At 41.3% G+C, this 27,442-nt stretch overlaps 6 protein-coding genes and 1 non-coding gene across 7 annotated transcripts; 4 read left to right on the forward strand and 3 right to left on the reverse strand.

Moving 5' to 3' along the window:
* Nucleotides 1-446: 446 nt before the first annotated feature.
* BDB00DRAFT_850985 (cytochrome P450) lies at nucleotides 447-2,931 on the reverse strand. Its single transcript, XM_053125474.1, has 5 exons — nucleotides 2,827-2,931; nucleotides 2,324-2,640; nucleotides 2,035-2,238; nucleotides 1,333-1,943; nucleotides 447-1,238 (listed from the first exon to the last, which is right to left on the reverse strand). Exons 2-5 carry the CDS (start codon nucleotides 2,588-2,590, stop codon nucleotides 584-586), a joined length of 1,737 nt encoding a protein of 578 aa, XP_052974177.1. The 5' UTR covers nucleotides 2,591-2,640; nucleotides 2,827-2,931; the 3' UTR covers nucleotides 447-583.
* Nucleotides 2,932-11,752: 8,821 nt separating this feature from the next.
* On the forward strand, nucleotides 11,753-12,566 carry BDB00DRAFT_851023 (uncharacterized protein). Its single transcript, XM_053125476.1, has 2 exons — nucleotides 11,753-12,090; nucleotides 12,171-12,566. Exons 1-2 carry the CDS (start codon nucleotides 12,034-12,036, stop codon nucleotides 12,336-12,338), a joined length of 225 nt encoding a protein of 74 aa, XP_052974178.1. The 5' UTR covers nucleotides 11,753-12,033; the 3' UTR covers nucleotides 12,339-12,566.
* A 1,643-nt stretch (nucleotides 12,567-14,209) lies between these two features.
* On the forward strand, nucleotides 14,210-14,730 carry BDB00DRAFT_851025 (C2 domain-containing protein). The gene has a single exon (XM_053125477.1). It carries the CDS (start codon nucleotides 14,256-14,258, stop codon nucleotides 14,562-14,564), a length of 309 nt encoding a protein of 102 aa, XP_052974179.1. The 5' UTR covers nucleotides 14,210-14,255; the 3' UTR covers nucleotides 14,565-14,730.
* A 3,207-nt stretch (nucleotides 14,731-17,937) lies between these two features.
* Nucleotides 17,938-19,345, forward strand: BDB00DRAFT_851029 (ubiquitin-protein ligase). Its single transcript, XM_053125478.1, has 7 exons — nucleotides 17,938-18,093; nucleotides 18,337-18,432; nucleotides 18,559-18,636; nucleotides 18,721-18,826; nucleotides 18,901-18,945; nucleotides 19,017-19,106; nucleotides 19,178-19,345. The coding sequence occupies exons 1-7, from the start codon at nucleotides 18,070-18,072 to the stop codon at nucleotides 19,180-19,182; spliced, it is 444 nt and encodes a 147-aa protein (XP_052974180.1). The 5' UTR covers nucleotides 17,938-18,069; the 3' UTR covers nucleotides 19,183-19,345.
* On the reverse strand, nucleotides 19,346-21,010 carry BDB00DRAFT_947798 (uncharacterized protein). The gene is made up of 4 exons (XM_053129539.1): nucleotides 20,985-21,010; nucleotides 20,371-20,904; nucleotides 19,786-20,228; nucleotides 19,346-19,678 (listed from the first exon to the last, which is right to left on the reverse strand). The coding sequence occupies exons 2-4, from the start codon at nucleotides 20,775-20,777 to the stop codon at nucleotides 19,521-19,523; spliced, it is 1,008 nt and encodes a 335-aa protein (XP_052974181.1). The 5' UTR covers nucleotides 20,778-20,904; nucleotides 20,985-21,010; the 3' UTR covers nucleotides 19,346-19,520.
* Nucleotides 21,011-22,541: 1,531 nt separating this feature from the next.
* Nucleotides 22,542-24,073, forward strand: BDB00DRAFT_792290 (uncharacterized protein; the record flags this gene model as incomplete). Its single annotated transcript, XM_053121107.1, has 4 exons — nucleotides 22,542-22,566; nucleotides 22,739-22,874; nucleotides 23,570-23,649; nucleotides 23,748-24,073. The coding sequence occupies 4 exons, from the start codon at nucleotides 22,542-22,544 to the stop codon at nucleotides 24,071-24,073; spliced, it is 567 nt and encodes a 188-aa protein (XP_052974182.1).
* Nucleotides 24,074-24,979: 906 nt separating this feature from the next.
* BDB00DRAFT_t110 lies at nucleotides 24,980-25,051 on the reverse strand. Its single transcript has one exon. It is a non-coding gene; the product is annotated as a tRNA-Gln (tRNA).
* Nucleotides 25,052-27,442: the final 2,391 nt, after the last annotated feature.

Below are 27,442 nucleotides of genomic sequence, written 5' to 3' on the forward strand. Positions count from 1 at the left end.
AAACGTCAAAAGTGCTTCACATCTCGCAAAAAAGTGCCTCGCTTTTGAAAAATTCAACAGCTTGGGTCAATATGTCTTTTAAAACAAACGCTGAAAGTGCTTGAAGCTGCAAAAAGGCTCTTTTTCCGCGATCGTTATGCTACCTGCGACACCGTCTCTATAAATATTGCTAAATATCATTGATAGAGAAAAAGAGCATACTCTAGATATGTGAAAATAGCAACGCAGACTCGATCACAGGCTCGTATCACATGCTGTATGTTGTAAATACAATATGTATGATAACCACAGCAGATTAAGTGTTATTGTCGTGCCTTTTGGTTCATGATTGTTATGACGGAAGTCTACCCACCGCCTTCTCTTTGTATGGCGGTCTCCGTAGCGTTAATCTATTTTATGCAAAGCTTCGATTGAGTAGTGTACTGTATACATACTTACTACGAACACCGGGATTACGAGGAACTTTTAGGATCATACAACCGTTGCAATTTGTGCCGAATATACAAGTTTTTAATTAATATACAGAAAATGAAACGGGAAAAGTGGGAGAACAACAAAGGAAGGAAGTACCAAAAGGATGTTTTTAGTGGGATGATGGTGTTGATGAGATGGGCTTAACTAACAGGGTCATGTTAGGGACAGGCCGCAGGGTAAGTTCTTGCCTTCTTTTGACAACAAATCCAGGTTTTTCGAAGAATTGAAATTTGGTAATCAAAATAGCGAGGATAATTTTGAGCTCAATAAGAGCAAACCTGTATCCAATACATTGTCTTGTCCCAGCCAAAAACGGAAAATACTCATAGGATCCTACTTTGGAATATGCTGGTTCCTCATCCCAACGGCCGGGCCGAAATGTTTCCGCATCATCACCCCAGATCGTCTTGCTATGGTGATTTACGACAATGGGTATGACCACGTCGGTTCCCTTTGGAACAAAATGGTGCTTCATGGTTGTGTTTTTGGTTGCATATCGTGCTGTCACTGGGACAACAGGAATTAAGCGTGCGGTCTCACGGATAACATTGTTTAAGAGGTGCAAGCTGTTCATTGTTTCATAAGATGGCATGTCGGCCCCTTCAAAGCCGATTCCAAAAGGACCTTCGTCGTGAAACACCGAGTCATCCATATTGATTCTTTCCACGACAGGTGTAACTTCGGCTCGCAGCGCATCTTGGACATCTTGGTGCTGTGCCAGCAGCAAAAGACACCATGTTAATGATACTGCTGTTGTTTCGTGTCTGAAGTAAAAAAGAAAACGCCGTCAGCAGCACACAATGTCTCTGTTAACGATCCCAATTATGTGAATTATTTCTTGTATTCCACGTTACGTACCCAGCAGCCAAAAAGGTGAGACACTGGTTCCGTAGTTCTTCGACTGTAAATCCTTGATCAGACTCATCCTCGTCCGCATTCCGGATCATCATTGACAGCAAGTTGTTCCCCACTGATTTTCCGCTGGTAACTTGAGCGCGTTCAATACCATGCTGTACAATATTTCTACTTTCTTCGGCGAGTGTTCGGAGGGCCTTGTTGAGCTGGCGGTTTTGTTTTGTTGGCACATATAGCGCAGCAGGGAAAAAGAGACCCAAGATCGTCCAAAAAGTTCGTCGACTGGGATCAAAAAGTGTTTGGTATGCCCAACTAAGTTTGTGGACTTGTTGCTTATTGCTAGTATCGCTATCCACACTGTCAGCATGTCGAATCGCGTTAAACTCTTGTCCAAACCCACCAAGACCGATTTCATCAAGCGCTACAAGCGAAAGACCATGCGAAACAACAATCTCGACGGCTTCACTTGGATTTGTTTGCTTGGCTTTGATTTCACTCATCCATTTTTCACAGAGTTGAACAGGTGGTACAAATAGAATAGGGGTCAGTTCTCGAACGGCCTGTATAGAAAAGGCAGGATTGAGCATTTTGCGGTGTCGCTTATGTATATCTCCCTGTCATATATACAATGCAATAAGTTGTGAGATAGATTGTAAGAGTTCCTACTATGTATATACAGATGTAACACCTAACAGCGCACTTTACCTCCGAAACAAGCAGACCACTGCCAAGAATACGAGTTATATACTTCGCATCGTCCGGCGCTTTGGTAAAGTCGTATACTTCAGTCATCAATACTTGTTTCAACAGATCAGGATCAGAAACCAAAATAACCGGTCTGTTCCAGGCACCATGATGACGACTGATATCACCATACCGCTCTGCCCATTTCTTGTATGGAACGCCTGACTTTTTATAAGAAAAATGCACTTTAGGCACTCACAACTGTAACAGCTGCTCTTCGTATTCTCTTACTATCTTTCCAGTGCGCTACCTCTTCTCTAATCAGCTCTCGAATATTTCCGAGGAATGGAATCCAGTCGACAGGTGGTCCCGGAATTTTAGAAAGAGGATGAAGATACAGATTATACACAATATATTTCGAAACAGCGTAGCTGATTAAGCCGGTGACACCTCCGCCAATCAAAATATTCTTGAGGGAAGTATCGGTATTACTAAACGGAAGCGCGACGGGATCGCCAAGGTGCTTTTCAACCGTTTGAAAAAGCTGTTGGACCTTCTCAAAAATCGGTGCTAGCATCCTATATAGCAACGAAGGAGGAAGGAGAGATTGAAAATGGTCATTCTAGGTAATGTATATTTAACAAAGATGCGGACATATTTGGCCGCTTGTCACAGGGTGTGGCACAAACTTTCTTTAATGAGCTTACGTTTCCGGTTGGTATGACTCAACTACTCGCTGCAGCAGTTATGATCAAGAATTGAGTCTTGTGTGTACAAAAGCACTCATAAAAGTATTACCTTGTTGCTTTAAGGGTAAAATACTGAATGGTTTAGGAGAACTATTACTGGGCAGCACTGTTTTGCTTGGCCTCTGAGGGTACTAGTTAAACGGTTGTTGTCGAACAAGTTTCCATCCTGTACAGCGGACCCCCGATTTTTTCCAATGCTGCCATTTCTGAGCATTCATCGCCTGGAAATTTAGCTGAAACTTTCTCACCACTGTATCTAATCCATACTGCCACATGCTTTTTTCCATTTATTTTATTTGAAATCTGGTGTGTATGCATAATCTCTACTGTTACCTGACTGCTGATACACAGCTCTGCTTGTTTGAGATTTTGATAAACATTTTATGACTTCCCTACTTTCTCTTGAAATCTGATCCTTGTTCCGATAAATAAAGAAAAAACGAATGACAGCCGCGAGAAGCCAGCAAATCCGCTTTTGAAACAACTTCATTCACTACTTGAGATCAGTCTTAGTACAGAGAATAAAGAAATTGACGGCTCTGTATGAGAATGGCTTCACAACGCGCAGAAAACCTTTTTATTATATATTTCTTCTTCTTTCTTTCCTTTTTCTTCTGCAATGGTGAACAAGAAGTACGCAAAGCTTACAGAAGGTCGACAAGAGCAAGTGTACCAGCTTAAGATGCGCTCAACGGGTATGACCAATGGCGAGCTTGCTAGATGGGCTAGAAACGAATTCAAGCTAGAGCTGTTTCTGAAACGACTATGTCAAAGTTTTTGAAAGGAAGACGAGAAATGAACGATGATACTTTCGAAAACTCAAACACACGAAAAAACACGCAGTTGCGAAATTTCCTGGATGTAGCATATCTAGAATAGTTAATTGGTTGTTGGTACAATAAAACAGTTTTAATTCGAAAACTTTTTGTTTGTTCTGCTAGGATGTTGAAAAAGGTTACATATAGGCGGATTATCAGCTGGGAAGAAGCCAACTACCCACTAAACTGGCCAGTTATTGTTGAAGCTGCTAAGGATTTTGCTGATAAGCTGAATTATCCAAAAGAGGGTCCGGGTGCATTCCATGGTAGTAACGGCTGGCAAGATCGCTTCCGGAAAAGATATAGATTGAAGATGTCGAGGATTCACGGTGAATCTGGCTCTGCCAACGACGAACTCCTTGCATCTGAGATGCCGGATATATTAGAAACAATCGAGCAATACGAGGCCAAGGATGTTTACAACATGGATGAAACAGCCGTATTTTACTTGAACCCACCTTTGACGACTATCTCATCGCGACCGATTCCTGGAATTAAAGCTGATAAGTCAAGAATTACCGTCGCATTGACAGTCAATATGGTCGGATCCGACTTCAGAGAACCATTAATCATTGGTCATGCTGAAAAACCAGCATGTTTTAAAAAGAAGGATGGTGAGTAAATACAGTGATTATAATCTATCATATTTACCGGCATACAATGAAAGTATTGTTGATAACAAGGAAACCTCTTTTTTAGCCTCCCATTATGGTTTCTCGTTGTACTTCTCTAATTCCAATGCATGGATGACGAAAAATATATTCAAGGTTTACCTTCGTCGCTTTGACAGAGCCATGAAATATCAAAATCGAAACGTTCTTCTGATTCTTGACAATTTCTCTGGTCATCAATGTGATTACGAGCCTACCAATGTGAAGCTCCTCTTCTTGCCACCAAACACGACCTCAAGAGCACAGCCGTCGGATGCCGGAATCATAAAAAGTTTCAAAGGATACTTTAAGTAAGAGTTTTTCTCTTTTTGAACGTGCCTCCACCTTGTAATATTATCAATTGATGGTAAACAAACAACTTATTTATTCTTACATTACTTTTGCTACAGACGATTGCAGTATGAGCGAGTTTACATAGAAACCCAGAGGCGTGGTAATCGTCAGTTGGTCACCCAAGGCGGAAACATTTTCAAGGTTGATATTCTCAAGGCTATGAGATGGTCCAAGGCTGCCTGGAACTCTGTTAAACCAGAGACTGTGCGTATTTGTTTTCACAAGCGTTGCAAGTGCCGGCTTTTTTGGTAGTACAGCTACAAAACAATGACGAGGGTCAACAGCAACAAGAAGAGGAACGAGATCTTGCAGACCAGATAATAGGCCATTTGGAAGTAATATATGGTATCCCAGGGGCACGGTATATCAATGCTGCAGATTTTGATCCTGTAGAGGAACGGAAAGCAGTACACCCAGTATTGCAAAAAGATACCATTGTTGCCGCAGTCCAATCTGCTCAAGACCAGGAAGAAGAAACAATAGAATCGCAACAAGAAGCCACAGTCCACCCGACAGAAGAGTGAACGCTCAGAGAAAAGCTCTTCCATTTAGATATGGTTAGCTGTTTTTTAGAGGAAGGCTCCCTCAAAGAAAGGCTTAGACAAGTGAGAGACCACTTGCGCCGACAACAAATAAATGGGACACAGAGCACCTTAACCTCTTTTTAACAATAGGCTTACATGGTCATAGACGTAGATATACGCCTCGTATTCGCAAAATGTATTGAGATAGTTATATTTATTTATATAAATACCACTCACATGTTGTAGCAAAAGATTGATACTTCTCCCCCGTATAGAGTTCAAGTGTAAAAGATAAGAGAAAGGCTACAGATACGAGTTTTTTCTTACGCTTACGAGTTTTTTTTAGCGGGTTCTCAGAGTGGTTGTGTTGTGACACTTCATATAGCCATTCTGATTGCCGTCTTACACGTACGAGTTTTTGTCTACACATCAGTCTTCCCTTTTTGGATGGCCTTGTCAAAATAACAAGCTATTATCATATACTTTTTAATGTAAAACTGCTCATTTAAGGGTGCAATGTTTTCAATTACACTGTTCTTTTCTAGACCTTATATGATTCTGTTCTGCCGCTGTAATGACATAAAGTTCTGCATTTGTTTCTGTTCTTGGCCTTTTCCCAATATTTGATGGCACACCAAGCTCAATCTCAGGATGCCAATCAATCAAGCAATCTATTTGCTTGTGTGTTGGAGTTTTTAACCGAGTCCACATAAGTAACAATCACTTTAGATGAACTCGGGGCAGCGTCCTTTTTACGCGGATGAGTTTTTTCATCCTGATTTCACGCGGATCATAACTAGCTCGGAGAAGTTTTACAGCTACCTGATTACGTGGATGAGTTTTTCCATCCTGGTTCTACGTGGGTTAGTTGTTAATCTGGTGACCGTTCAAGCAGCTCTTTCGAAAGTAGAAGTTTCATAGGAAACTTGCTCACTGTACTTTCGAGAATTATATACTTTCCAAACATAAGAAGGCTATGATCTAACAAATTAAGTAGAAATAGTAGTGAGGATAAGTACTCGTTTCCAACTTCATTAACAATATCATAGAGCTATAGCGGACTAACTTGCTTTATGTTGTGTACTCTGTTGCTGAGTCATATTTTTAACGCACGGTGACACTTTACTATTATATGGCGCGCCATATAACTTTATAAATGACACATGGTTTGCTACTTGATATTATTCGGAACTTGTATATGTGCCATTATAGTGGCAGAACAGAATCATATAAGATACTAGCGGTCCTTCCTCGCTTCGCTCGGATGAATGAGCCCCTCCGCTTCGCTCCGTGTCATTCAACGGAAACGCGTCGCAAGGGGGTTCCCCCCTTGACCCCCAAGTGGGGGGCAAGCCCAACAAACCCGCCCTGTCGAGCGAGGTTGGATCAATGTTTTGGTATTAGATGCTTATTGTCTGTTTTCAAAATCAAAAGCAAGATCATTGTGCAGTGAGAAGTAGCCTATCATAGAAAGTCGTCAAAGTTGGATACTTAACTATCTCCAGTTTAGAATACAATGCGAAAAGAAGTGTTGACAAAGATGATGTAGTGATATTGATAAAAAGAGAATAGGCATGAAAAAAAGAGAATAGGTGAGAAAAAAAAGAATAGGTGATAAAAAAGAGAATAGGTGATAATAAAGAGAATAGAAGATAAAAAAGAGGATAGAAGATAAAGAGAATTAGAGAAGGACTTCATGGAAAACAGCATTTCGGGTGTTTTGGCCTTGCTGACCCGCGATACTTGAGTTCTCGGGATCTAACATGATTCTAATAGATGATGGGGTGCGGACGCGTGACATGGCTACATAGAGTAGACCATGCGTGAAAGGAGGTTCAGGTAAGTAGAGGACAACAGTGTTAAAAGTTTGATCCTGTGCCTTATTGAGGGTCATAGTGAATGCCAGGCGAACAGGGAATTGGATGCGTTTGAAGAGAATGGGGGAGCGTATTTGTGATGGTGTTAAAGTTATGCGAGGGATCAAGACGATGTTGCCGGTATGAGGTCCAGTGGCTATTTCAGCATCAAGTACATATCGTTGGAGAGAGCGTAACAATCAGTCGTGTCTTATTGCAGAGTCCACTATGGGTGTGCAAGTTCCGCTTGGCACCAACAGCTCGGCTCCAACAGCTCGGCACCATCACCAATGCAAAGTAAATGTTGCATCGACTGGCCAAGCTCGTTTGCATCATTGGTGTTGCAGCTTGTTGGACGCGTATGTTGGTTTCAAGGCGATGGACGGTGACACTGGGTCAAATCGATGAACGATTTAGACACTGCTGTACGATTTGCGAGCGCGATGCATCTGGTATCACAGGAAGGACCTATTACCAGGTTTGATGTAGATACTTTAACGTAAGTATTACCGCTCAATAGCAAAAGAATGCAAAGTAGAAGAGAGGATACAATGTTGAGTACCTGGCAAAAGTCAACACCAAGGACCATAATTTTTCCATCAAATGGAACATCGGCAAGCGCGGGATCGCCATGTCACATGAGATTTTCGATACTCTTGTATACGTTGATACTTGTATTGATACTTGTATCCAGCGTGTTTAAAGCGATGACACTTCTCAGATGATGAAGGATTTGAAGTGAGCTTCATATCGTGTTTATAACGCTTATCCGCTTGAGTCTTTTCTCGATGCGATACCCGTCTACTCACATAGTCATACATTCATGTAGAACAAATTTTCTGATCTGGAGGAGCCACACATTTCGGCGCGTCATAAACGTGAGAGAGCAATCTGATTGGATAGATTGAACTGGCTCAAATGCCGTGTTCATTACTACTATATAACCGTGCGGCCGCAGCAATCATGGGGCTCTTCTTCCTCTTCGTCAACGTTTGTAAACCAAAGCTATTCAAGGTGAGTGTCATTGGAACGGATTAGAGGATCGGAGAGTGTATGTTTATGGTGGTGAGTGAGAAGAGTGTATGCAACCGGTTGTGACTATACAGTGATTTCTTTAAGATCCGTTTATCTCACTTTCTTTCTTTTTTGACACAGACCTTCTTCTCGTCTTAACCTGGTCCATCTCCCCCTCACGTTGGCTCTCAAAGCACAGATGCAAGAGTAAGTACAATATGAAAAATGTGAAGTGTGACTTGAGGCTTTGCTTGTGGATGTGATATACGAAAGAAGATCTGAATTTTGACGTGTCTAAAGAAGTGTATGTACAGCATACAGCCGCTAATATTATCCTCCTTTCTTCTCTGCTACTACTGTAGAATTCTGACTTTTTGAAATGGTTGGTTCGGTTTGTTGTTTGCACCCCACCCTTAAACACAAGCAACAACTGTAAGTACGGTAGGGAATGAAATGTGAGCATGAGCTGGAGAGAAGTCGAGTGTCTGTTGGAAGTGCTGATGCCATGACGTGTCAAAAGTAGCTGCATATTTAGAACAGCCTGCTCATGATCTCTCTCTACTTCAGGTTCCGCCTTATGCTGGTTGGGTTAATCGTGTCCAGCGGACAAGTAACAGATGGTAAGTATAAGCAAAAGGGAACTTGAACATTGGTAGGTGAGTGGGATGGCCTGGGTGCTGGAGATGACGTGTCAAAGGTGTGCAGTGTGTACAGCAGCGTGACGGGAAAGGGTTCCTGATCATGACGTGTGCAGTATGGCAGTCTCTCAAAAAAAATTTCTTTCTCTCTCGCCTTTCTTCTCTTGTTCTTCAGAATTGGTCGTCGTGCCCTTCTTGCTTTTTCTTTCTCTAACTCAAGGCTCTCTTCCTCCAAGCCAAGGATGTCATAATAGTAAGTATCGCTGTGCTTGTGTTTGTCTTTGCGTGTTTGAAGAACCAGGAAGATGTGTGCCGTGACATGTCAAAAAGTGTATGCAGCTGCTCATAGATGTTTTCTTTTTTCTAATAGAGGATGGCTCTGCGGTGATCTGTTTGGACTTGGATTGGCTTAGACCCCATCTCTCTCTGTCTATAACTTTGCTGTAAAACGACAAAACAAATGTAAGTATAGCTGGATCCAGCTTGGGATGGAGGAGGATGGTAATGCCGTGTCAGAAAATAAAGATAGCACAGTGTGTGAAACCCTCTAATGTTCTTTTTTTTGTCAGCTATAAGAGGTGTTTTCGTCTTGGCTGCGATTCTCTGCTTCTACACTGGCCGGGTGTTCGGTTATCCTGTGTCTCATCGTAGAAGTATGGGTAAGTATAGCACGATAGAATCTTGTGTGTGTGGTTTGACAGTTTCCCATTAACTATTCGTCTCTTTTGTTTCTCGGAATGGCGGTAGTGCACAGACACCTCCAAGCTGGTCAAGATTGATGCTCCACTGTCATCCCGCTCCTAGAAGCCGACCTGTCAAGTAGTCCGTAGGCTGCGGTCAAGATCTATCCATCCATCTGGACGGTGGCGTGTGCTTTTTGCTTTGAATGGACCTGAGGAAGTCGTTAAAAGCCTCATATTCTTATTGCTTATTTGTATAAATTATCCCCCTTCCCCTCCTCCCCTTGCTCTGACCCAGGAAGTCGTTAAAAGCGTCTATTGCGTTCTTTATATAGTTTATCCCCCTCCCCTTCTCCTCCCCTTTTGCTTTTCTCTCGCAGTTCCTAGTAGCCTCTGTCTCGACCCATCTTCGGATGTTGCATCGTTTCACGCGAACGGCTGTTTTTTTTACTCAGGCAGCCTCCGGGCGTAAGTCCTGCTTATCTCAAAATTCCCCGTGCCCACGGGTAAAAAGTGCGGCCGAGGTCCCCCATGAATTTGGGAAATGCTTTGCGTAAGTACTTGCTTTCTCTCTCTCACTCTCCGTGCGCGGGTGGAATTATATGGAAAGAGCGGAGGTTCCTTTTTTGGATTTTTCAGCTAACTTTTAAAGATTTTAATAATATAGATAGGAAAGAACAGTGTAATTGAAACCATTTCACCCTTAAATATATAATAATAGCTTGTTATTTTGACAAGGCCATCCAAAAAGGGAAGACTGATGTGTAGACAAAAACTCGTACGTGTAAGACGGCAATCAGAATGGCTATATGAAGTGTCACAACACAACCACTCTGAGAACCCGCTAAGAAAAACTCGTAAGCGTAAGACAAAACTCGTACCTGTAGCCTTTCTCTATAATTTAACCCTTTTGTTCTTTAATTTTGATTTGCTGCTGCGGCAAAAAAAAAGAAGAAAAGGCACAAGATCACATATCAAAGCTCTTTTTCACTGGCACATATAAGGATTCACCGAAATTTAAAGCCACAATAGGTTAATGCACCATCACTGGGGCGGGTACTGCCTTCTTGGCGTTAACCTTCACAACCGCTAGTGTTTTTTTGGCTTTGAAAGAATGAAGATATTTTGGTAGAACGACGATTATATGGGACAGCTTTTACATGCGGATCGGCACTATAGCCAACTGTTTGTCCCTGATCCCAGGTCGCGGTTAGTTGTGGCGGTCGAAAATTCATGCCAGGTCAACTCGGTAGTGGCGTAAATTGAACTCGTTCTCGGTGCTGCACTTGGGTCTGTTGCCCAGAGAGAGGGTTGCAAGTCGTGGTTATAATGTTAGGGGGCAAGTCGCTGATAATTAGAAGCTTATATGGTCTGAAGTTGAAGCATTCGGCATATTGACTGTAATGCCACTCTTGCTCTACACGACCTTTAAGACGAACATGCCCCTTCATTCATAATGGATAAACTTACTAGAGGGATCTCGCCCAAGATGAATGCCTGTACAAACTTTCTACCGCTGTACTTTCGGTAATTGTAACTTAGCTTAGCAATGCACGCGAATAGAAATTTGCAGCCGCATCCGGGATCGCGTGGTCACACTTGAAGAAAATCTGTAAATGACGAGCATTGTACCAATATGGGTTACACTCAAAGCGCTACATATACTGAACAAGATTAAGCGCTTACTACACTAAGCGATAGTACCTTGAAAAGTTCTCTCGGACATTATGCCTTGCAGTTCATTAGGCTGATGCCTATATCTTTGGCACATTTATAGTGGCAGCGGGGTCCGGTCCGAAATCGAAAAGCGTCTTATTGTAGTCTCGCTATCGGCTCAAAATGGTATATAGTATCCCCAGATTGCCCTATTAAACTTCCTTAAAACCTTAGACGGGTCCAATTATATATCAAGACGACATAGTGAGGAAAACGATTAGTAGGAGCAAAGAAAACCCCAATTTATCCAGCGCCGCTTGTCTTTTTAAATCCACGTATTATATCTCAAGAAAATTCCGGGATGATCGGCGCACATGCATTTTACTGCAGCAGTGTTAATGAATTCTTCCTTTGCCCCTTAGCTCATCCTTATAGTAAAATCTGACTCGCAAGCCTAATAAGTGCATCATGCATCACTGTATTTACTACCGGGTGATGCCGCTCACTTCATTCTCTGTGAGGTAATGTCGATATATCAACTATACCATTGATCGTTTTACATCGTTGACATAAACGAAACCAGCTCTGATGATGCATCATGGTTTTCAAGCTGTTTGGACCCAGAATGAGGTCGGGGGATGATGGGTAGGAGAAACTCCAGCGCTAGAGGATGACCGATGAACAGCAATAATAGTCTGGCCCCTTCCTGTCGCGCCAAGTTAAAAAATAATACTCAGCACCGAACTATAAAGTGCCACCCTGTTGTGCATGCTGGGGTTTAATGTTTTGACAAGCTTTCCTTCTTTACCACTGCATGCGATGACAGCAATATAACGAAGAGAAACACACCCCGTTCCAGACGATGGTGCTCATCCGTATGTAGTATAACCCCCTTTTCTTCTTCAGAAATATAAGCAGATTATCTATAGGTCGTCTTATACTTTTCTTCTCTTTTTTACTTCAAAAAGATTTTCTTCTTTCCCCTCTGACCTAATCTTTCACCTCTCTGTCATCTATTGCTGCTATATACTACTATCTTTTCTTCTGCATTGCCACCAGAGACTCAGCTTATATAGAAAAAATGATGTGTGATACGAATTGGTGCACTTTTTGCGACGTTGCCATCAATCCACTCTCGGTATGATAGCTGTCCAAGCAGCTGATAATAGCGAACCTTCGAGGGACAAGAGGAAAAGGAACTAACAGTATCATGGCCAGAATTCATTGTATTGCTCACAGGAATGCTTAAAGAAGGACACCATCTACCATCGAAGTTCACGTATCAACTTCCCGCAGTGCCGCAAAAGTATGGTGTTTCGGTTTTCCAACAGTCGACGTTTCGAAATGGTACAGCAACCCCAGCAGCCGCAAACATCGCTCTCTTGAGCGGGGAAGGAGCTGGAAGATTACTGAATGGTTTATCATGATATGGTCGACATACGTCCTCTTACTCTCTATACTTCATACAATGCTCAATATACTTCAAAGAGCAGAAAACAGCATGAAACAGTTATACCACACATATTCAAATACCACACACTTAGCACAGCACATCCCACGAAAGCATCATTTAAGCTCACACATACATTCATCCATTCACAAATCCAAAAAGAAATAGTTAAAACATTTGTACATACAAAGTTCAGTTAAGCATTACTATTACTTCCATCACCGCAACGGGTAACTAACGCGTCCGGATGTTCCGGAAGAGTGATCTAGTGTGCCAGCCTTTGCTCGCTTTTTTGTTGTTTCAGCCCCCTTTGGGTTTTTTGTTGAGCCTTACGCCCGCTTGGCTCGTGCCCCTTATTTATCTGTGCCCAAGCTATATAATACTTCTTAAGTGTTAATGCACTTTGGTATATGATACGCCAAACAATTGTGAATCAGTGTAAACAAGGGGCGGCCGTGGCACCGTCGTCTGCCAAAAGGAAATATCAAGTCACAAAAATGATGCAGCGCTCCCATAATATTTGAAGCAGTGATATTTCATCAATCTTTTTTTCTTCTGCTCTAATCCTCAGCCATGCAAAAGTGACATAGGCAATACAATCATAGTAGGTCCGTATTTGTATGTACATTGTGCCGATGACGTAAACTGGAGACAGATGTGATGTGGAAAGCAGCAGCAGAAAGAGGATATATTTAGATTCCTCTCCACGCTTACGAGTCTCAGAAACACCGCCAACGGGATTACCTATTGGGCACGGATAAAAGGTTGTTTTATGCAAGTTACCCGGTAACCAGATCATACTAGACCTGGCAACAAAAAGTCCTTGACGATAGCAACACTTGAGCACCAGCAACACGTGAGCCTATCTAATTGGAAGGCGTGCTGATAGTTACTATCGATGGTTTTTTCTGCTGTAGAAGATCCTCCATATCAATCGATCATCACCCGCTTATTTTTTTATCACCTTGGCATGGCTACACATAAAGACCGGTTCAGCCGACCTTCAGAGATCAGCTTACCTTAAACAACTTTGCTTTCTGTCAGTTCAGTTCGCAATAAGCGTGATCATCAGTGTCCTTTGTTGTCAGAAGCAATTTGTCGATGACGCTTTGCCATTTTAGGCATGAAGCCCGATGCGTAGGCATACTTTGCATTGTAGGATGCTACATGCCAAGCGAAATATAATGAGAGTATGATGCTCAGCATGTTTCCCGTCCTTCTAAGCGAATATGGCAATAATATCGGCAAAATGAAACGGTTTGCCATTTTACCTTCTTGCAGCTTCGAGTGTCACAAGGCCAAAAAAAGTTTGCAACGAGCCGATACTTAATTTTGCCGCATTGTCGTACAGAGAGATGTAAATCGCTGCAAAGTGCAGCTCACGGTACTACTTCAAAAAGGTATATAAGAGCTCGCTTCTTAAAGTATATTATCTTTATTTCTCACTCTACTTCATCTTTAACAGCAAAATGGGTTTTCCTGCCGGTACTCTGACTGTCACTCTTAGTAAGTCATTATGCTATACTACTCCCACTAACCCCTGTCGTTGCTGCTGGGTTGCCGTGTTGTAGTCTGTTTATTTTACTAATGCGTGCTGCGTGTTTTCGCAAAATCTATAGTCGAAGCTAAGGACTTGAAGAACCAAGATTTGTTTGGCAAGGTAATAAAACACCCCATGAGAGATAAGGGCTCCAAGGAACTCGTCTAGACAGCAAGAAATCAAAGATTACTCATAAATCCAGTTTTAACTTTTTTTTTCTTAGAATGATCCTTATGTGTAAGTGTGATGTTTATAAACTTGGTACCAGGATGGATAGGATGTATGGAACTAAAAAGGAGATACGCCTGGGTACATGTGTAGCGAGTTGTGGCTCGATGACGACTACAAGCAGCGTTCAAGCGAAGTCAAAAACAGTAACAACCCCGTCTGGAACGAGACCTTTACCTTCAACATTCCCCAAGGCTCGTCTGACAAGAAGCTTTATCTCAAGGTTCTCGACAAGGATTTAATTGGCAGCGACAAAATTGGCGATGCCAAGGTTAATGTCAAGGATATTATCAATGGTGGCCAAACCTTTGACGAGTGGGTCAAGTTGCCAGCCAAGCTTGGTTTGTCCAGTCATGGCGAACTGCGCGTGAGCATCTATTTCACGCCCAACTAAACAGCCGCTCGTTGTACCTACATACAAATTATATCTACATACAGCATCTTAAGTAGTGAATAATAACTATTATATAAGCACCATTATCTTTTCTCCCGTTTTCCCTTGGCTTCTAATTAAATACAACAATTTGCAAACACTAAAAAAAAGGCTTCTCTGGGATTCTGTCTACTATAAGCACTAGCAGCTAGTATATTAAGCATGGCTACACAGGGATTAAGGGAACAACGTTTGGTCGACTCCACTGTTCCTGCGTTCCCGGTAGACTGCATGCTTTTTCTCCTTGACTTTCCGCTGCTTTGCTTTTCTTTGTACTGTAGTTCTCCCTTTGGTTATCCGTTGTAAGATGTAGGCAACGTGGTCAACTTCTTCATCATCACTTATTATTTTGTGTGAGAATGATTCATACATCTTATACTTGTTATGGTGAGCTCGGGACCATTGTGCTGTCAATGAAGATGCGACACTCAATGATATCTCATTTTCTTCTATCTCTTGTACACTAAGCACTCATACTCCCCCGAAGCAATCCATCGTCATAATTTCAATTCAACATCCTATATGATGCCCTTATGCATATTTCTCTAAAGATGCGCCAAAAGAGTAGGCTTACCATATGATGAGATCAGACAAATGCAGTTGCATCATGGTTCTCAAGTCGTTTTCTGCTATTTTGACAACCCCTTTGAATATACCTTTCATCGTTTTTGGAATACGTAGACAGCTTTCTACACCTACTTCTTTTTAGGGACTGTGTCGGTTGATTCTCCAACATCGGAACAGTTGGGTTCGACACATTTTTTATTAATAAAAAATCGAGTCGATTCGCTATTTTCGGGTTGTCTAATATGTAGGCGCTACTTAACGCCGGCTCCTATTTACGCACAGCGAAGTTGTTCGGCAGTAACGGTCCCTGGAGTGTAAATAAGATATATTAGTACACCGATGAGCGCTATTTAGCAAATGAGAGCAATTGAAACGAGTGTTGCACCTGTCAAGGATGATCATGATGATGTCGTGAAAGTATTAGTCATCAATGGATTAAAAAGTCATAACGAAGTCTAAATCTCACTTCTGTTCGGTAGGACTCGCCCCATATCATCGTACATGTAGTAGTTCAACAGTTAAAATCAAGCGGACTGTACTCAGTACATGCTGTAGACTGTGCGATAGTCATTGTTTTTGCATCCTGTATCCGCGTCGCTCAGGCACCCAGAGGAAGTTTTTTTGTTATCCTTGTCGTTGTCACTTTCAGGATTATCCAAGATGATCCAAGGTCTTTTTTATCAGCACATCAGACGATGTTCCCATTTTTTTATTTTAAATATGGGGAATGAGCTTCTTCTCAGCAAGCTCACCGTTTTCCACCGAATCGCCGAGGTGAAGAAAATGAAAGAATGAACAGGACTATGGTGTACATAGAAGCTCGCATTCAACTGGGGCCCAAGAACGCCAAACTGAGAAGGAACGTCGAGATCATTATAACCGTATTCTTTGTGATGAGCAAGTCTCGTCAACCAATAATTGCACAACCGTTGAGAGACCAAGGGATTATGAGCACAGAAGGTTTGTGAGCAGCTGAAAGGTTTTCGAGAACCATGAACACCGTAAAACGTAGATGTTATATTCTACTGTAATTCAAAACCAGTGAGGAGAATTACTGCTTATCTTTAAGTTCGTGCCAAAAGCTTACATTGATATCGTCGACGGCTCTACTGTTGTGCAGGCCTATTATGTCTACTTTGTCGCAAATATTCTGTCAGAATTCTGCTCGAGTTTTTCAGAGTGTATACAAGGTAGAAATTGTATTCAAGAGTGCAAGTGTACCTAACAAAGAGTATGCTTCTTTTGTACCAGCAGAGAGAATAAACAGAATGCCTATAGGCAGCAGATAATAAAGAAGGGGAAAGAAATGCAAGGTAAGGATGGGAAAGACAAAATGATGACACTAATTTTGAATAAATGGTCCCGCAAAATTTTTACCCGTGACAAAAGAGCAACTTGATACAGAAGCGAAATTTAAATTGTAAAGGAAGTTGTGGGCTTGACATCCATCAGTAACCGCTCCTTATACATATCCTCAGCGTTTTTTCTGTCTGTTAGTATACCGTGAATGAAGCTCCTCAATGCGTAGCATGCCATCTGGCGGTATATATGCCAATCGACACACCTTTTTTCTTATGCTATAAGAATCATGTAACAGCTTGACAGGAACGAGCGAACCTCGCTTGAAGGCATCGGTGACGCGCTATCACTTTTAGCTTTTGTGGAGTATTTCATTGGCTCACGAATGAGATAAATGCTGTAGACACCCTAGATAACAGTCATGATCGATACAGTACTGAGAAATTGGCGCTAGTAGCTTGCAAGTATCACAGGCTTCAATATTTGATTCGAGGAGAAGTTGAAAAGTTAAAATTTACGACTTTTATATATACTTTGTCAGTTTTGAGTACAGTAGACTGATACATGCCAAACGCACAGGCTCATATTCATTAAAGACTTGTGTATTGTGCTAAAAGAAAGCTACAGAACCTAAAAAAAAGCCTCAAGCCCATGTGTTAATAGTACTCTAAGATTAGCTTGTTTTAGTATTGCTGGATGTTGGATTGTTCAAACCTGGTTCTCAGTTATTAAGGTGGGATGGGTATGATTGTTCAAAAATGTTAAGTCATTGATTGACCCTGGTTTTGACGAAGAAAAAGGAGGACTACTTGGCGCATTTAAAGACTGAACGCATCCATTCACTTTGTTCCGACAAGGAAGTAAACCAGGTATATATGGAAAGCTTACCAAAGCTCACACGACACAGCTACGAGACGAGCTTAATCACTTCCATGACACCAGTACAAGTATTTTTAACACTTAATTCACTATCGAGTTGTACTGTGCGAAGATTTCCACGGCTGTGAAAAGCTCATAGGGAGCATATCTGGCATATCCAAAAGACAATGCATTGCGACTTTCTCATTCTAATTGTTCAATAATAAGAAAGCAAGCAGTGTTATACTTCTGAATATGTATGACCCGTTTCGTTATTTATCACGGCCCAAAGACCACATGCTTACTACTTCAAAAGAGCAACAGGCCGAGTTTAAGATACCTGGTCACTGTACATGGTAACGGTTGCAACAAAAAGAGCACTCAGATTATTTTGGATGATAAACCAGGTGAGCGACGTGCTATTTCGATTTCTCGCACTAGCAAATACAATAACTAGGTACAAGAAACATGCTGTCAATTAGTATTGAATCAAGTACACATGTATCAAAATTGATCAGCGCAACCTGTGTTGAAAGTCTCTCAGAACATAGGAGCGCTTTTCTCTATCTTTTTATAGTTGCTGCTTGGTTTGTATCGGTTACATAAAAGCGTTTTAGTAAAACTTCTGCCATAATCTTTGCTGCGCGTTACTTTAAAAAAACTCCGCGAACCTTTTTTTCCTACAAGCTGGATTGGTTTCAGTGTATCTTCTCTTAACACAAACCAAATCTAAACAACTGAAATGGCCTTGAAGCGCATTAACAAGGTTCGTTCATTGCTCATACTACATTGTTGAGTGTATTTACAGCTCTGGAAATTATGGAAAGGAAAAGATTGTACAAGGGATTGTTGAAGATGTCCAGCATTACTTGGCCTTCTTACCCACCCCCACCCCCGCCCGCCTGCCTTGAAGTGTGTGAAAGAGTAGTTCCAGCAGCGCCTTGAGAACCTCAGAGAGAAAGAGATGTTGAGAATAGAACTCTGTACTAACTCATTCGACGATTTACAGGAGCTGAAAGATCTCCAACGTGACCCGCCTTCCTCTTGCTCGGCAGGCCCTGTCGGTGACGACCTCTTCCACTGGCAAGCTACCATTATGGGCCCCGTATGTATCATTTGACTCTCTGTTGATCATAGCAGACATGGATACATGACAAGAAAAATAGAGAGAGAAAACTAACCTTCACATCTGGAACACCTTTCCAAACGGTCTCTTCAAATGTAATATCAGGAAGACAGCCCTTACCAAGGTGGCGTCTTTTTCTTGTCCATTCACTTCCCGACAGACTATCCATTCAAACCCCCAAAGGTAAAAGAAGCGTGAAGAAAAAAGGAGCAGCTCTGGTCTGGTTTCTAACCCAAACGTATATTGCCTTGGCAACCTCCTCAACAGATCAATTTCACGACCAAGATTTATCATCCCAATATCAACACCAACGGAAGTATCTGTTTGGATATCCTCAAAGATCAATGGTCACCTGCGTTGACGATTTCGAAGGGTAAGTAGCGGTATGCTGCGGGTGCTGTTAAGAGTATTGGAACTCAGCGTTTCTTATTTTTTCCTTGTGTGTAGTCCTGCTGTCAGTGTGCTCACTGCTTACCGATCCTAACCCAGATGGTGCGTTTACTGCCTTCGATTTTTGGTGTGATTGGCTGTCATGATACAAATGCTAACACACGTGTGTATAGATCCGCTTGTGCCAGAGCTTGCACATATCTACAAGACCGACCGCGGACGCTATGAAACAACTGCACGGGACTGGACTAGAAAATATGCCAGTATGTACCTCTGAATTGCAATTTATTTCTTTGGAAGCTAATCACTGTCTTTTGGCATCTCCCCTAAATAGTGTAATGACGAAGTGGTGATGGTTTTTTACTTTAGGGTCCATCTTAGTTTAACATTTTAAATGACGTTATCCTTTTCTGTTCCCTTTGCATTACACTTTTTTCTGGCTCTTCAATTTCTTATTGTTTAAATTTTCCTGCATAAACATCTCTTTATATTTGAGCAAAGAAAGAATCTTACAGTTCGGCTCGTCTGCATTGAGGAGCGAGAGGAAGGGGGGACACAGGTATAAAGAGAAGAATGTAGTTAAAAGCAAATGTAGATGTGGTGCTGTGAATAGAATAGTGTGTAATGGATAGTGTGGGCTGTGTGGGAGGTCTGTAGAGGATGCTGTTTATGTTTTTTTATATGCGAGGTTTAAAGCTGTTGGCATTCTCTTGGAAAAACTTGCGAATGGACCGGGGTGGGAGCGCAGTAATGATGCTGACATGTGGTACGCAAAGACTGCCTGCTTGGTTATGGACCCAGTCAAAATACTCTAAAAATGTCTTGGTCTGCGTCGCTATATATATATAGAATGATACTTGTAAACAAGCGAGTTTCTGGTGCAGCGGGCTCAGCTGACAACTTGTATGCATGTTAAAAAATAAAAGAGAAAAGAGCACGTACGTGTGGGTGCACGCAGAAGGCGAGTGCGGTAATCGTAGCCATCGAGGCTGTCGCTGTATATCTGGCTCTTTTCATGTTTGACTCGAGCATCAAACCATATGTCTTTGGGAAGATCGTCCAGATAGTATGCTGTATCCATCGGCCGAACGTACCGATATTCGAACTTTTCGAAGCCGGTGGTCTTGCTGAGCAGGTAGACCAGCTGCTTGCCATTGACAGCCTGCGGACCTGTCAGTGTATATACTTGGCCAACGTGGTCATCGATAAGCTCGGGTCGGATGTCCTTCTTGTCAGCAGTAATAAGCAAGTTTTCCACAGCTCTGCACAGGTCGGTAATATCCAGTGGGCAGATTTCGGCACTTTCAGGTATAGGTAGCGGTAAGTGACGGTTCTTCTCTACATGAGTGGACCAGAAATGGAAGTTTTGATGGATCCAATCAGGTCTGTATTATAAGCATATGTATGTTAGACATACATACATATTGCATGCAGGGAGTGATATCAGACGAAATATGACGAGTGATAAGGCAAAGAAGCGAGGTGATCTTCCCGCCAACTAGTGTCATCAAGATCAACTATCGTTACCTAAGAATAGTCCACTGGCACTCACTGGTAATCACCTCGTCTTCGATCGATGCATAATGGCCCAAGGTTTCGTGATCGCTTGATACTGCACCAACGTGCGATATGCAGACGATTGATTTTACACCAGATCGACTTGCAGCTTGGCACAATCGCTCGCAGCATGCAACACGGTCAGCTTCGTTGCCAATCGCCAAAATCATATGGTCGACGCCTTGGAATGCCAGGGCAAGGTCGTTTGGATGCATGTAGTCAATTTGGCGTACATCGATGCCTTTATTAACGAAATTTAGGCATGGTGCCTTGTCCTGACAGAGGACTCGTAATTGTTTTCGAAGATAGTCGTATCGTGCCAAATGAGATGTGACACAGTGTCCAATATAATGGTCAGCGCTGGTGATAAGAATCATTGCTGTTGCTGCTATTATTTTCAGTAATGTAGTACAGTATAAGAGAAGCGAGGGAAAAGAAAAAGTATTTACGCAAGAATGAGAGGGAAAGAAGGTAAAAGACAAAACCGAAGGGAAAAAGAAAGCTCTATTTATATCAATTTATGCAGAATGAATTCACTGTTTCTATGTCAGTTTTCAAGCATGGCATTCCTTTTTTTTCATTACCTTTAACTATCTGTCTTCTCTCCAAGCCCCCCTTCCTTCCTCTCTCCCAATGCCACCTAGTAAAGCCCTGGGCTCGCTCGGCCACAAGGACCTGTCGGCTTCTATTCTTATCATACTACTGGTATTCCGGTTGTGTTGTTGTCTGTAACAAATTTTATCCTGCATGTCTCCGGTTCGGTAAATCGTGCGTAGCATCATACAACATGGTAATTGCAATTTGGACCAACACACCTTTTTCAGGGTAGCAATAACTGAAAAAAGAGGAGTGTCACATGCAGACGCCCAATGGCGGTGGCCTATTTTCGACATACACTCTTCAATTACAGATAATTCATGCAATGAACATCTATAAAGGGCTGTGGAAAGGGCTTACTCGGTAAATGCTATTATTTACAGTATCGTCATTTTTCTGCTGTTACTGCACCTTTAGTAGAAGGTATGACTCTCTTCCGGCAAAGTTCGGTCCGTCATCGCAATTCCGGCCATTTTTGCTTATTTCTCTTTTACTTTCCAGGCATTTAATTTCCTCCTCCAACTGCTAGTAAGTACAACAAGAACTGCTCACCGATTAAGTAGATGTACAACTGATATCGTATCAGCAAAGGACCATGTAGTAAGCGGTAATGCACAAATAAATGCACACAGCTGGTTTATTTTTACTGCCATTGTTTTCTAAATGCTTAGCCTTATGTTCTCTGCCCTTCTACTATGGTAATAATTTATTTTTATCGATATTGACAACAATAACAGTAACGCGTATGGAGGGCTCCAATTTTCTCCTTCAAAACTGTTTTCCAGTTTGCGACGAGTGTGCTGTTCAGCTCCGATTTGCTAAACTATAAACGAATCTTACGTTGTATAATACAATACATAATCATTTTACAGTTTCAAAAGCATCACGGCATGCTCTCTCCTATTGCTTAGGCTCCCATACAGCAGCAGCGCCCACCCAAATTTAGACTTAACCCATTCTAAGTACACACATTGCCCAAAACATATCAGGTCATCATGTGCGGAAGTAGAGAGAGAGGCAGTCGTTTATCTTACTCTCGCGCATATACCTCACCTGCAGGGGGGCTTAATGTTTGTTCGACTTCGTTTTCACTTTTCATCCTTTGCACTCTGTTAAAATATGTCGGGCTGATGATTGTTAGCTACTGTTCTTTTCTGTTTCTACTACTTTTTTATGCCGACTCAGTTGACGTTCTGAAACTCTTCCTCAATGACCCACTATCCTTGATATAATTACCTGGACGACAAGCGAGAGCAGTTCTGGGTCCCTGTCTGATACCGTTATTATTGCTAGCATATATACCGCTACGACTACTACAACTCTTGTTGACCAGTAAGATGAGCAAAGCGAGTACAATCCAGGGAGTTGATGTACTGCTTTGCTTGGAACTTTTCTCTGGTGTAAGAATAGTGGTGAGTCCGTTAACACCTCCAATTGCAATGGTACGCTGCTTTTTTCACTAATACTAACATACCCCTTACATAATTATGTAAAGCAGGTATAGCGACAGCTCTATTTTATGCAATAGAATATGTGACTAATGCATGTGCGAGAAAGAATATACGGACAGTAAGCTATTACTTACGTACACAAAAAATGTTACTACTTGAGTAGCTAAGAAGAAGAGAAGAAAGCATGATGCATAAAGGGTACACCCTTTTTATGTGTTATAATTATGACTTAGCTTTCTTATCGTCGCTATATAAAATAAACCAGCTATCTTACTTGCGATAATGCGCAGAATGGAGCCATAGCAGCTCTTACCCCTCGACGTGCGTTCGTATTTTTGTGGCGTTGACAAAGGTCCGATGGTCCATCAAAATTCCATTCTTGAAGACAACTCCCCTGGCTTTATATCCCCAGCCTATGCGTATGATGTAAGTCTGAGGCCATTCAGATTCCTAGAACAAACATGGCATTTATAAGACTAAGAAACGGAAGTAAAAAAAGAGCAATCATATACAACTTTAGCTTATCACTGAAGTCGTTGATTACGTGTCCTACAATAGAACTACACGATCAGTTTAAACAAAGTGTCAACTTAGAATTCCAATCCAGTTAGTTCCAAAGTCGACTTATGTCCCACAAAAGGCTCTGATGCTTCGTGCCTTAATGGTGTCTTGTTTCGTGATGTTGGGCACACATTACACCTTTTACTGAGGACATACATGAGTTTGAGAGAAGTATACCATCTCTCGTCTTAGCCCATTCAGCGTTGGTGACGATGGACAACGTTATGCCATTCAACACGTATTCGACGGTCTGTACTTCATACACAAACATCCTAGATATCTGGCGGCGAGACGCTTTTGGCTCAATATAATAGCCACTTTATTGCAGAAGCCGCCACACATTCGTTGGTAGTAGCAGGCTCACAAAAGCTGCAAACTTTGTTTCAGACATGTATCACCGAAAGAATTGTTGCGAGGTTGTGCTTCTTTTTAAAATTGTTTGATCTGTGTCGATAAGATGTTGCACAAACCTCGCAAACAAACATTTGAACACCAAGCGATCGTTTTGTTAGTGTTACGGTGACATCGAAGCATCCTATGCAGTTAAATTTTTAATACAGGATCACAGAAATTGACGACCATGTCCTCGTCAATAAGACAGACGTGAATGCTTTACAGCAGGCCTACTTTGTAACATTTGGTAAAGCATTCTGTCGAAATTATATCTTAGCTTATGCTCTTTTCTATCACTAAGAAATGCTCTGCATACTTACTGGAATTACATGCATTATTGTGTAGAGCCCACAGGTATCTTTAACTTCAGTGAATATAGTCAAGATTGTCTCAGAAATTGTCAAAATGACGAAGCATTATCAAAGCCAAATAGCATATTTACAGAGCCGGTAGATATACCATATGCAAAAGCAAAGAGGGAAAATGAAGGTGCCTTGTTAAGCTCTACCAATGTCCTCGATGCAATGGACCCGGCACGAGATCGCTGTATTTGCAATGTAAAAACACGTACAATGGAAGAGATCGCCAATGGTGGCATTAGGGAGTTCCCAACGACGACCTTCGATGGGTCATACGTCGAACCAAACCCCATCAGTATTTCAGTCAGCTAATAAGAAGCTGTTTATTTTACATATATCCTCAATAATTGTTATATGTGTTGCTCTTAGAAAAAGAAAATAGTGAAAGAATAAAAGCAGAAGGGGTCATACACATATTCAGATAATTCAGCGTTTATTTGAGCAGAATAATTGAAAAAGATTCATTTGTCGATACTACAACGCTGCTGTGGAAACTTTATGCTTCTTTCATAAGGTAAACCATATTTAAGATACCAACTTATATTCATTGGTAATTCGATTAAGCGAAAAAATAGGAATGACGTTCAACGAAGCTGTGGCAGAACTAATCGGTATTACATACTTTGCTGTAAAGGTGCATACTCTTCTCGGTAATAGTGTCTAACATGTGTGGCAACTGATCAACAATACGCATGATTCGGACTTTACGATAATATGCAGCTACATGTACCGTTGGGTAAGGAGATAAAAGTACGATTTTGGAATATAATGTAGACTAATAATGCAGTAGACGCTAATTAACCCCTTATTACTCTTCTGACGTGTATATAAAGGCGGGAGGTACTTATCACTAATGTTCCCCCATCGTGTATCCTCTCAATATCGAGTCTCACATCTGTCACATTGTCGATGCATATACGTTTTTGGATCGTAATTAATACGAACGACACCACCGTTACAAGAACAACTTTTTACCCCCAGTACTCTTCTTAAATGTATTTCATGTATCTCAGAGAATACAGAAAATGCTTTGATTGAAGATGATTAGTGTAGTGCAGTAATAGTGTGCTCTTACGGAGAAAAAATTACTATCTCTCTTCTCTTATCCCTGGTCTACGGTAATTCCGCCAAAAGGATCGACGATGGTAAAAAAAAAAGCCAAAGGAGAGAAATTAAAAAGAAACTCTGAATTCTTTCGAATTCAACATTTTATTGTTGAGGTCCTCCCGAGAATCGAACTCAGATTGCTGGATTCAAAGTCCAGAGTGCTAACCATTACACCAGAGGACCCTTGTTGTATGTTTCACATTTTAAATAAAAACAAGGCAATGTCAAAATAATAAAAAAAATTAAAAATATAGTACTTACTGTTTAATTAATACCTCAAAAATAATGAACTTAACTCACTAGTGATAGAAGAATACAAGAAAGCATGTGACTTTAAAGATATATAGCAGCTCATAATATATTATTTTAAATTATTTTTGAGTTTTTTAATTATTTCATTAAAAGTTAATGATTTACATATTAGGATTCAATTATTAACAATTAATTTTATTGTAAACAATAAATTAATTTTTGTTAATAATCGAATCAACATCCGTAACAAGTTACAAATTTTAGAAGGGATATGCTCATTACCATTTCGCGACTATATTTATCCCGGATTAATAGGGCTTATAACAGTAGGTGATGGTTTCATAAAAAATATCTAATATTTAAAAAATAAAAAATAAAAAAGCAATTTTTTTTAATTTTCAAAAATACTTTTAATTTTTTAATTTTGGTAGATTAGTTATTTATAGATAGATTAATAGTTACGGATGGTTTCCCGTTGTATACTACTGCTAAGAGTAGGAGTCGCAATTGGATGGGTCAAAACTCGGGTTGACAGGTCAAGACTGATTTCGATATGATAATGAAGGAAGTGGCAGTCAACCTGAACTTGAGTACTAGAAGTGCAAAACTCCATATATATATATACACAGCTCTCTAAGATGATGGAGCACAAATTCCTAGCAGTGCTAGCAACATCTACTTTTAAAGGTAAAGGGTTTTGTGCAGTCATAAAAAAATTAGCTTTAGCTCACATCATGTTATCATGTATTAAAGAAAACATAATATATATTTAAAGTGTGGTTGAAAATCGGCTTCCCTACATGCCCCTAATCCTTTTCCTTTTCCCTTTGCTTATCACTTCTTCCTTCTTCCTTCGTTTTTCTTTTCTCAACTCCTTTTCAGTCTTTTGTCAAGTCTCATCTCTTACTGCCACCCTCTATTGTCCTCCGTTCTCATTGTACTATTTCTGCTTCTTTACTCCTTTTATATATATCGCTTGTAGCTTACTTATTGTGGTGAACCACATTAATACACTGCTTAAGATATCAACAATAAGATATTCGGTTAAACATTATAGCACACACGTATGAACACTACGGCATTTCGGCTAAACACTATTGAATAAAATCTCTCACTCAAATGATCCACCTTACGTGAACAGGACAATGAACCTATCAACAGGTACCTCGGCCATTACATCAGCTAACGCCGGTTTCAAAGATGTGCCCGATTAACATAGCGACTTCAATAGAAGTTCTGATACGTCCTTGATCCATCCTCTATCACATAGTTTATCCATTAGTCGGATGAATTGATATCGCCGTCTTAATAGCTAGAATATAAAAGAGCTTTATCTTTTGTTGGAATAAAACATCATCTCAAAGATACTTAATCTTGTCCCTTATTATCTTTATTAAAGCTCTATCATCACATTTTTATCTTTGAAAACCTTGTTTTTTCCTTATATCCTACATCATGTCCTCCGATAACAACCAAGCTACAAACATTAACGAAACCGTTGATCAAGCCAACGTGGTTACTCCAGGAACGGTCGAGGTCTCAAGCAACGATGTTGAAATGGTGGACTCAGAATCGGCGTCCAAAAATGGCACTGAAACTAGCACTGAAACTAGTACTGAAACCATGGCCAGGAACATAATTACACCGAGTACCTACCTGGAACAAAGGAAGCTGACACCGTCTAACATGGGAGCTATCCTCAAGGCACGCTTAGCAAAAGCCACCGAAGAATATTTGCAGGCGCAAGATGCTTCACCAGATGACCTACTAAAGCTAAAACAGGCACACAAAGAAGCACTTGATGCATTCAACATCTACCAAGCTACTCAGCAAGCACTCAGCATGTCTGAACAGTTCGAAGATCGAAAGGCAAGCTGCGTGGTCCCAAAAAACCTACCGATACTACAAGTACAAGGAGGCCCTGTCCGAGATTCGTCAAAGCCAGTGCACAATTCCGTCTCTGCTTTCATTTCCGCCTTTGAAATCCAATTGCGCAGCCATAGCATTGACCTTGATGGTAATTGGGAACGTCTTTTCTGGTTATGTCTGGATGATAACCAAATGACTTGGTTCCGCCGAGATGTCGCCGACCGTCAATTAAAATGGAAACAAGCCTGTGTCGAAATCAAGAAGGAATACGGCAATCCGTTTCATACGTACCTCAAGCGTCATGAGCTTTTTGTCGCTCGTCCCCAAGCCAATGAAGCGATCCGTGTCTATGCCGAACGATGGATGTCATTAGCACACGAGGCAGGAAGAGCCAGCGGTCGTGACTTGACGTTCGATTTCATTTCGTCGTTGCCACCTTCGATCCGCGAAAAG

This window comes from Zychaea mexicana (assembly GCF_025766255.1).
Source record: "Zychaea mexicana strain RSA 1403 chromosome Unknown BDB00scaffold_122, whole genome shotgun sequence".
Lineage (NCBI taxonomy): Eukaryota > Fungi > Mucoromycota > Mucoromycetes > Mucorales > Lichtheimiaceae > Zychaea > Zychaea mexicana.

Bases quoted from the DNA above. Each gene is read 5' to 3' on its own strand.
- BDB00DRAFT_850985 (XM_053125474.1), bottom strand. From the start codon at position 2,590: ATGCTAGCACCGATTTTTGAGAAGGTCCAACAGCTTTTTCAAACGGTT. The intron at 2,239-2,323 runs GTAGCGCACTGG...TCTTATAAAAAG, and splicing joins GAGAGCTGATTAGAGAAGAG to TCAGGCGTTCCATACAAGAA. The intron at 1,239-1,332 runs GTACGTAACGTG...TTTTTACTTCAG, and splicing joins CTCACCTTTTTGGCTGCTGG to ACACGAAACAACAGCAGTAT.
- BDB00DRAFT_851023 (XM_053125476.1), top strand. From the start codon at position 12,034: ATGATGTGTGATACGAATTGGTGCACTTTTTGCGACGTTGCCATCAAT. The intron at 12,091-12,170 runs GTATGATAGCTG...TATCATGGCCAG, and splicing joins TTGCCATCAATCCACTCTCG to AATTCATTGTATTGCTCACA.
- BDB00DRAFT_851025 (XM_053125477.1), top strand. From the start codon at position 14,256: ATGTGTAGCGAGTTGTGGCTCGATGACGACTACAAGCAGCGTTCAAGC.
- BDB00DRAFT_851029 (XM_053125478.1), top strand. From the start codon at position 18,070: ATGGCCTTGAAGCGCATTAACAAG. The intron at 18,433-18,558 runs GTATGTATCATT...ATGTAATATCAG, and splicing joins AAGCTACCATTATGGGCCCC to GAAGACAGCCCTTACCAAGG. The intron at 18,946-19,016 runs GTGCGTTTACTG...ACGTGTGTATAG, and splicing joins TACCGATCCTAACCCAGATG to ATCCGCTTGTGCCAGAGCTT.
- BDB00DRAFT_947798 (XM_053129539.1), bottom strand. From the start codon at position 20,777: ATGATTCTTATCACCAGCGCTGACCATTATATTGGACACTGTGTCACA. The intron at 20,229-20,370 runs GTAACGATAGTT...CTTATAATACAG, and splicing joins TGCCAGTGGACTATTCTTAG to ACCTGATTGGATCCATCAAA. The intron at 19,679-19,785 runs GTACGTGCTCTT...ATATATATATAG, and splicing joins CCTTCTGCGTGCACCCACAC to CGACGCAGACCAAGACATTT.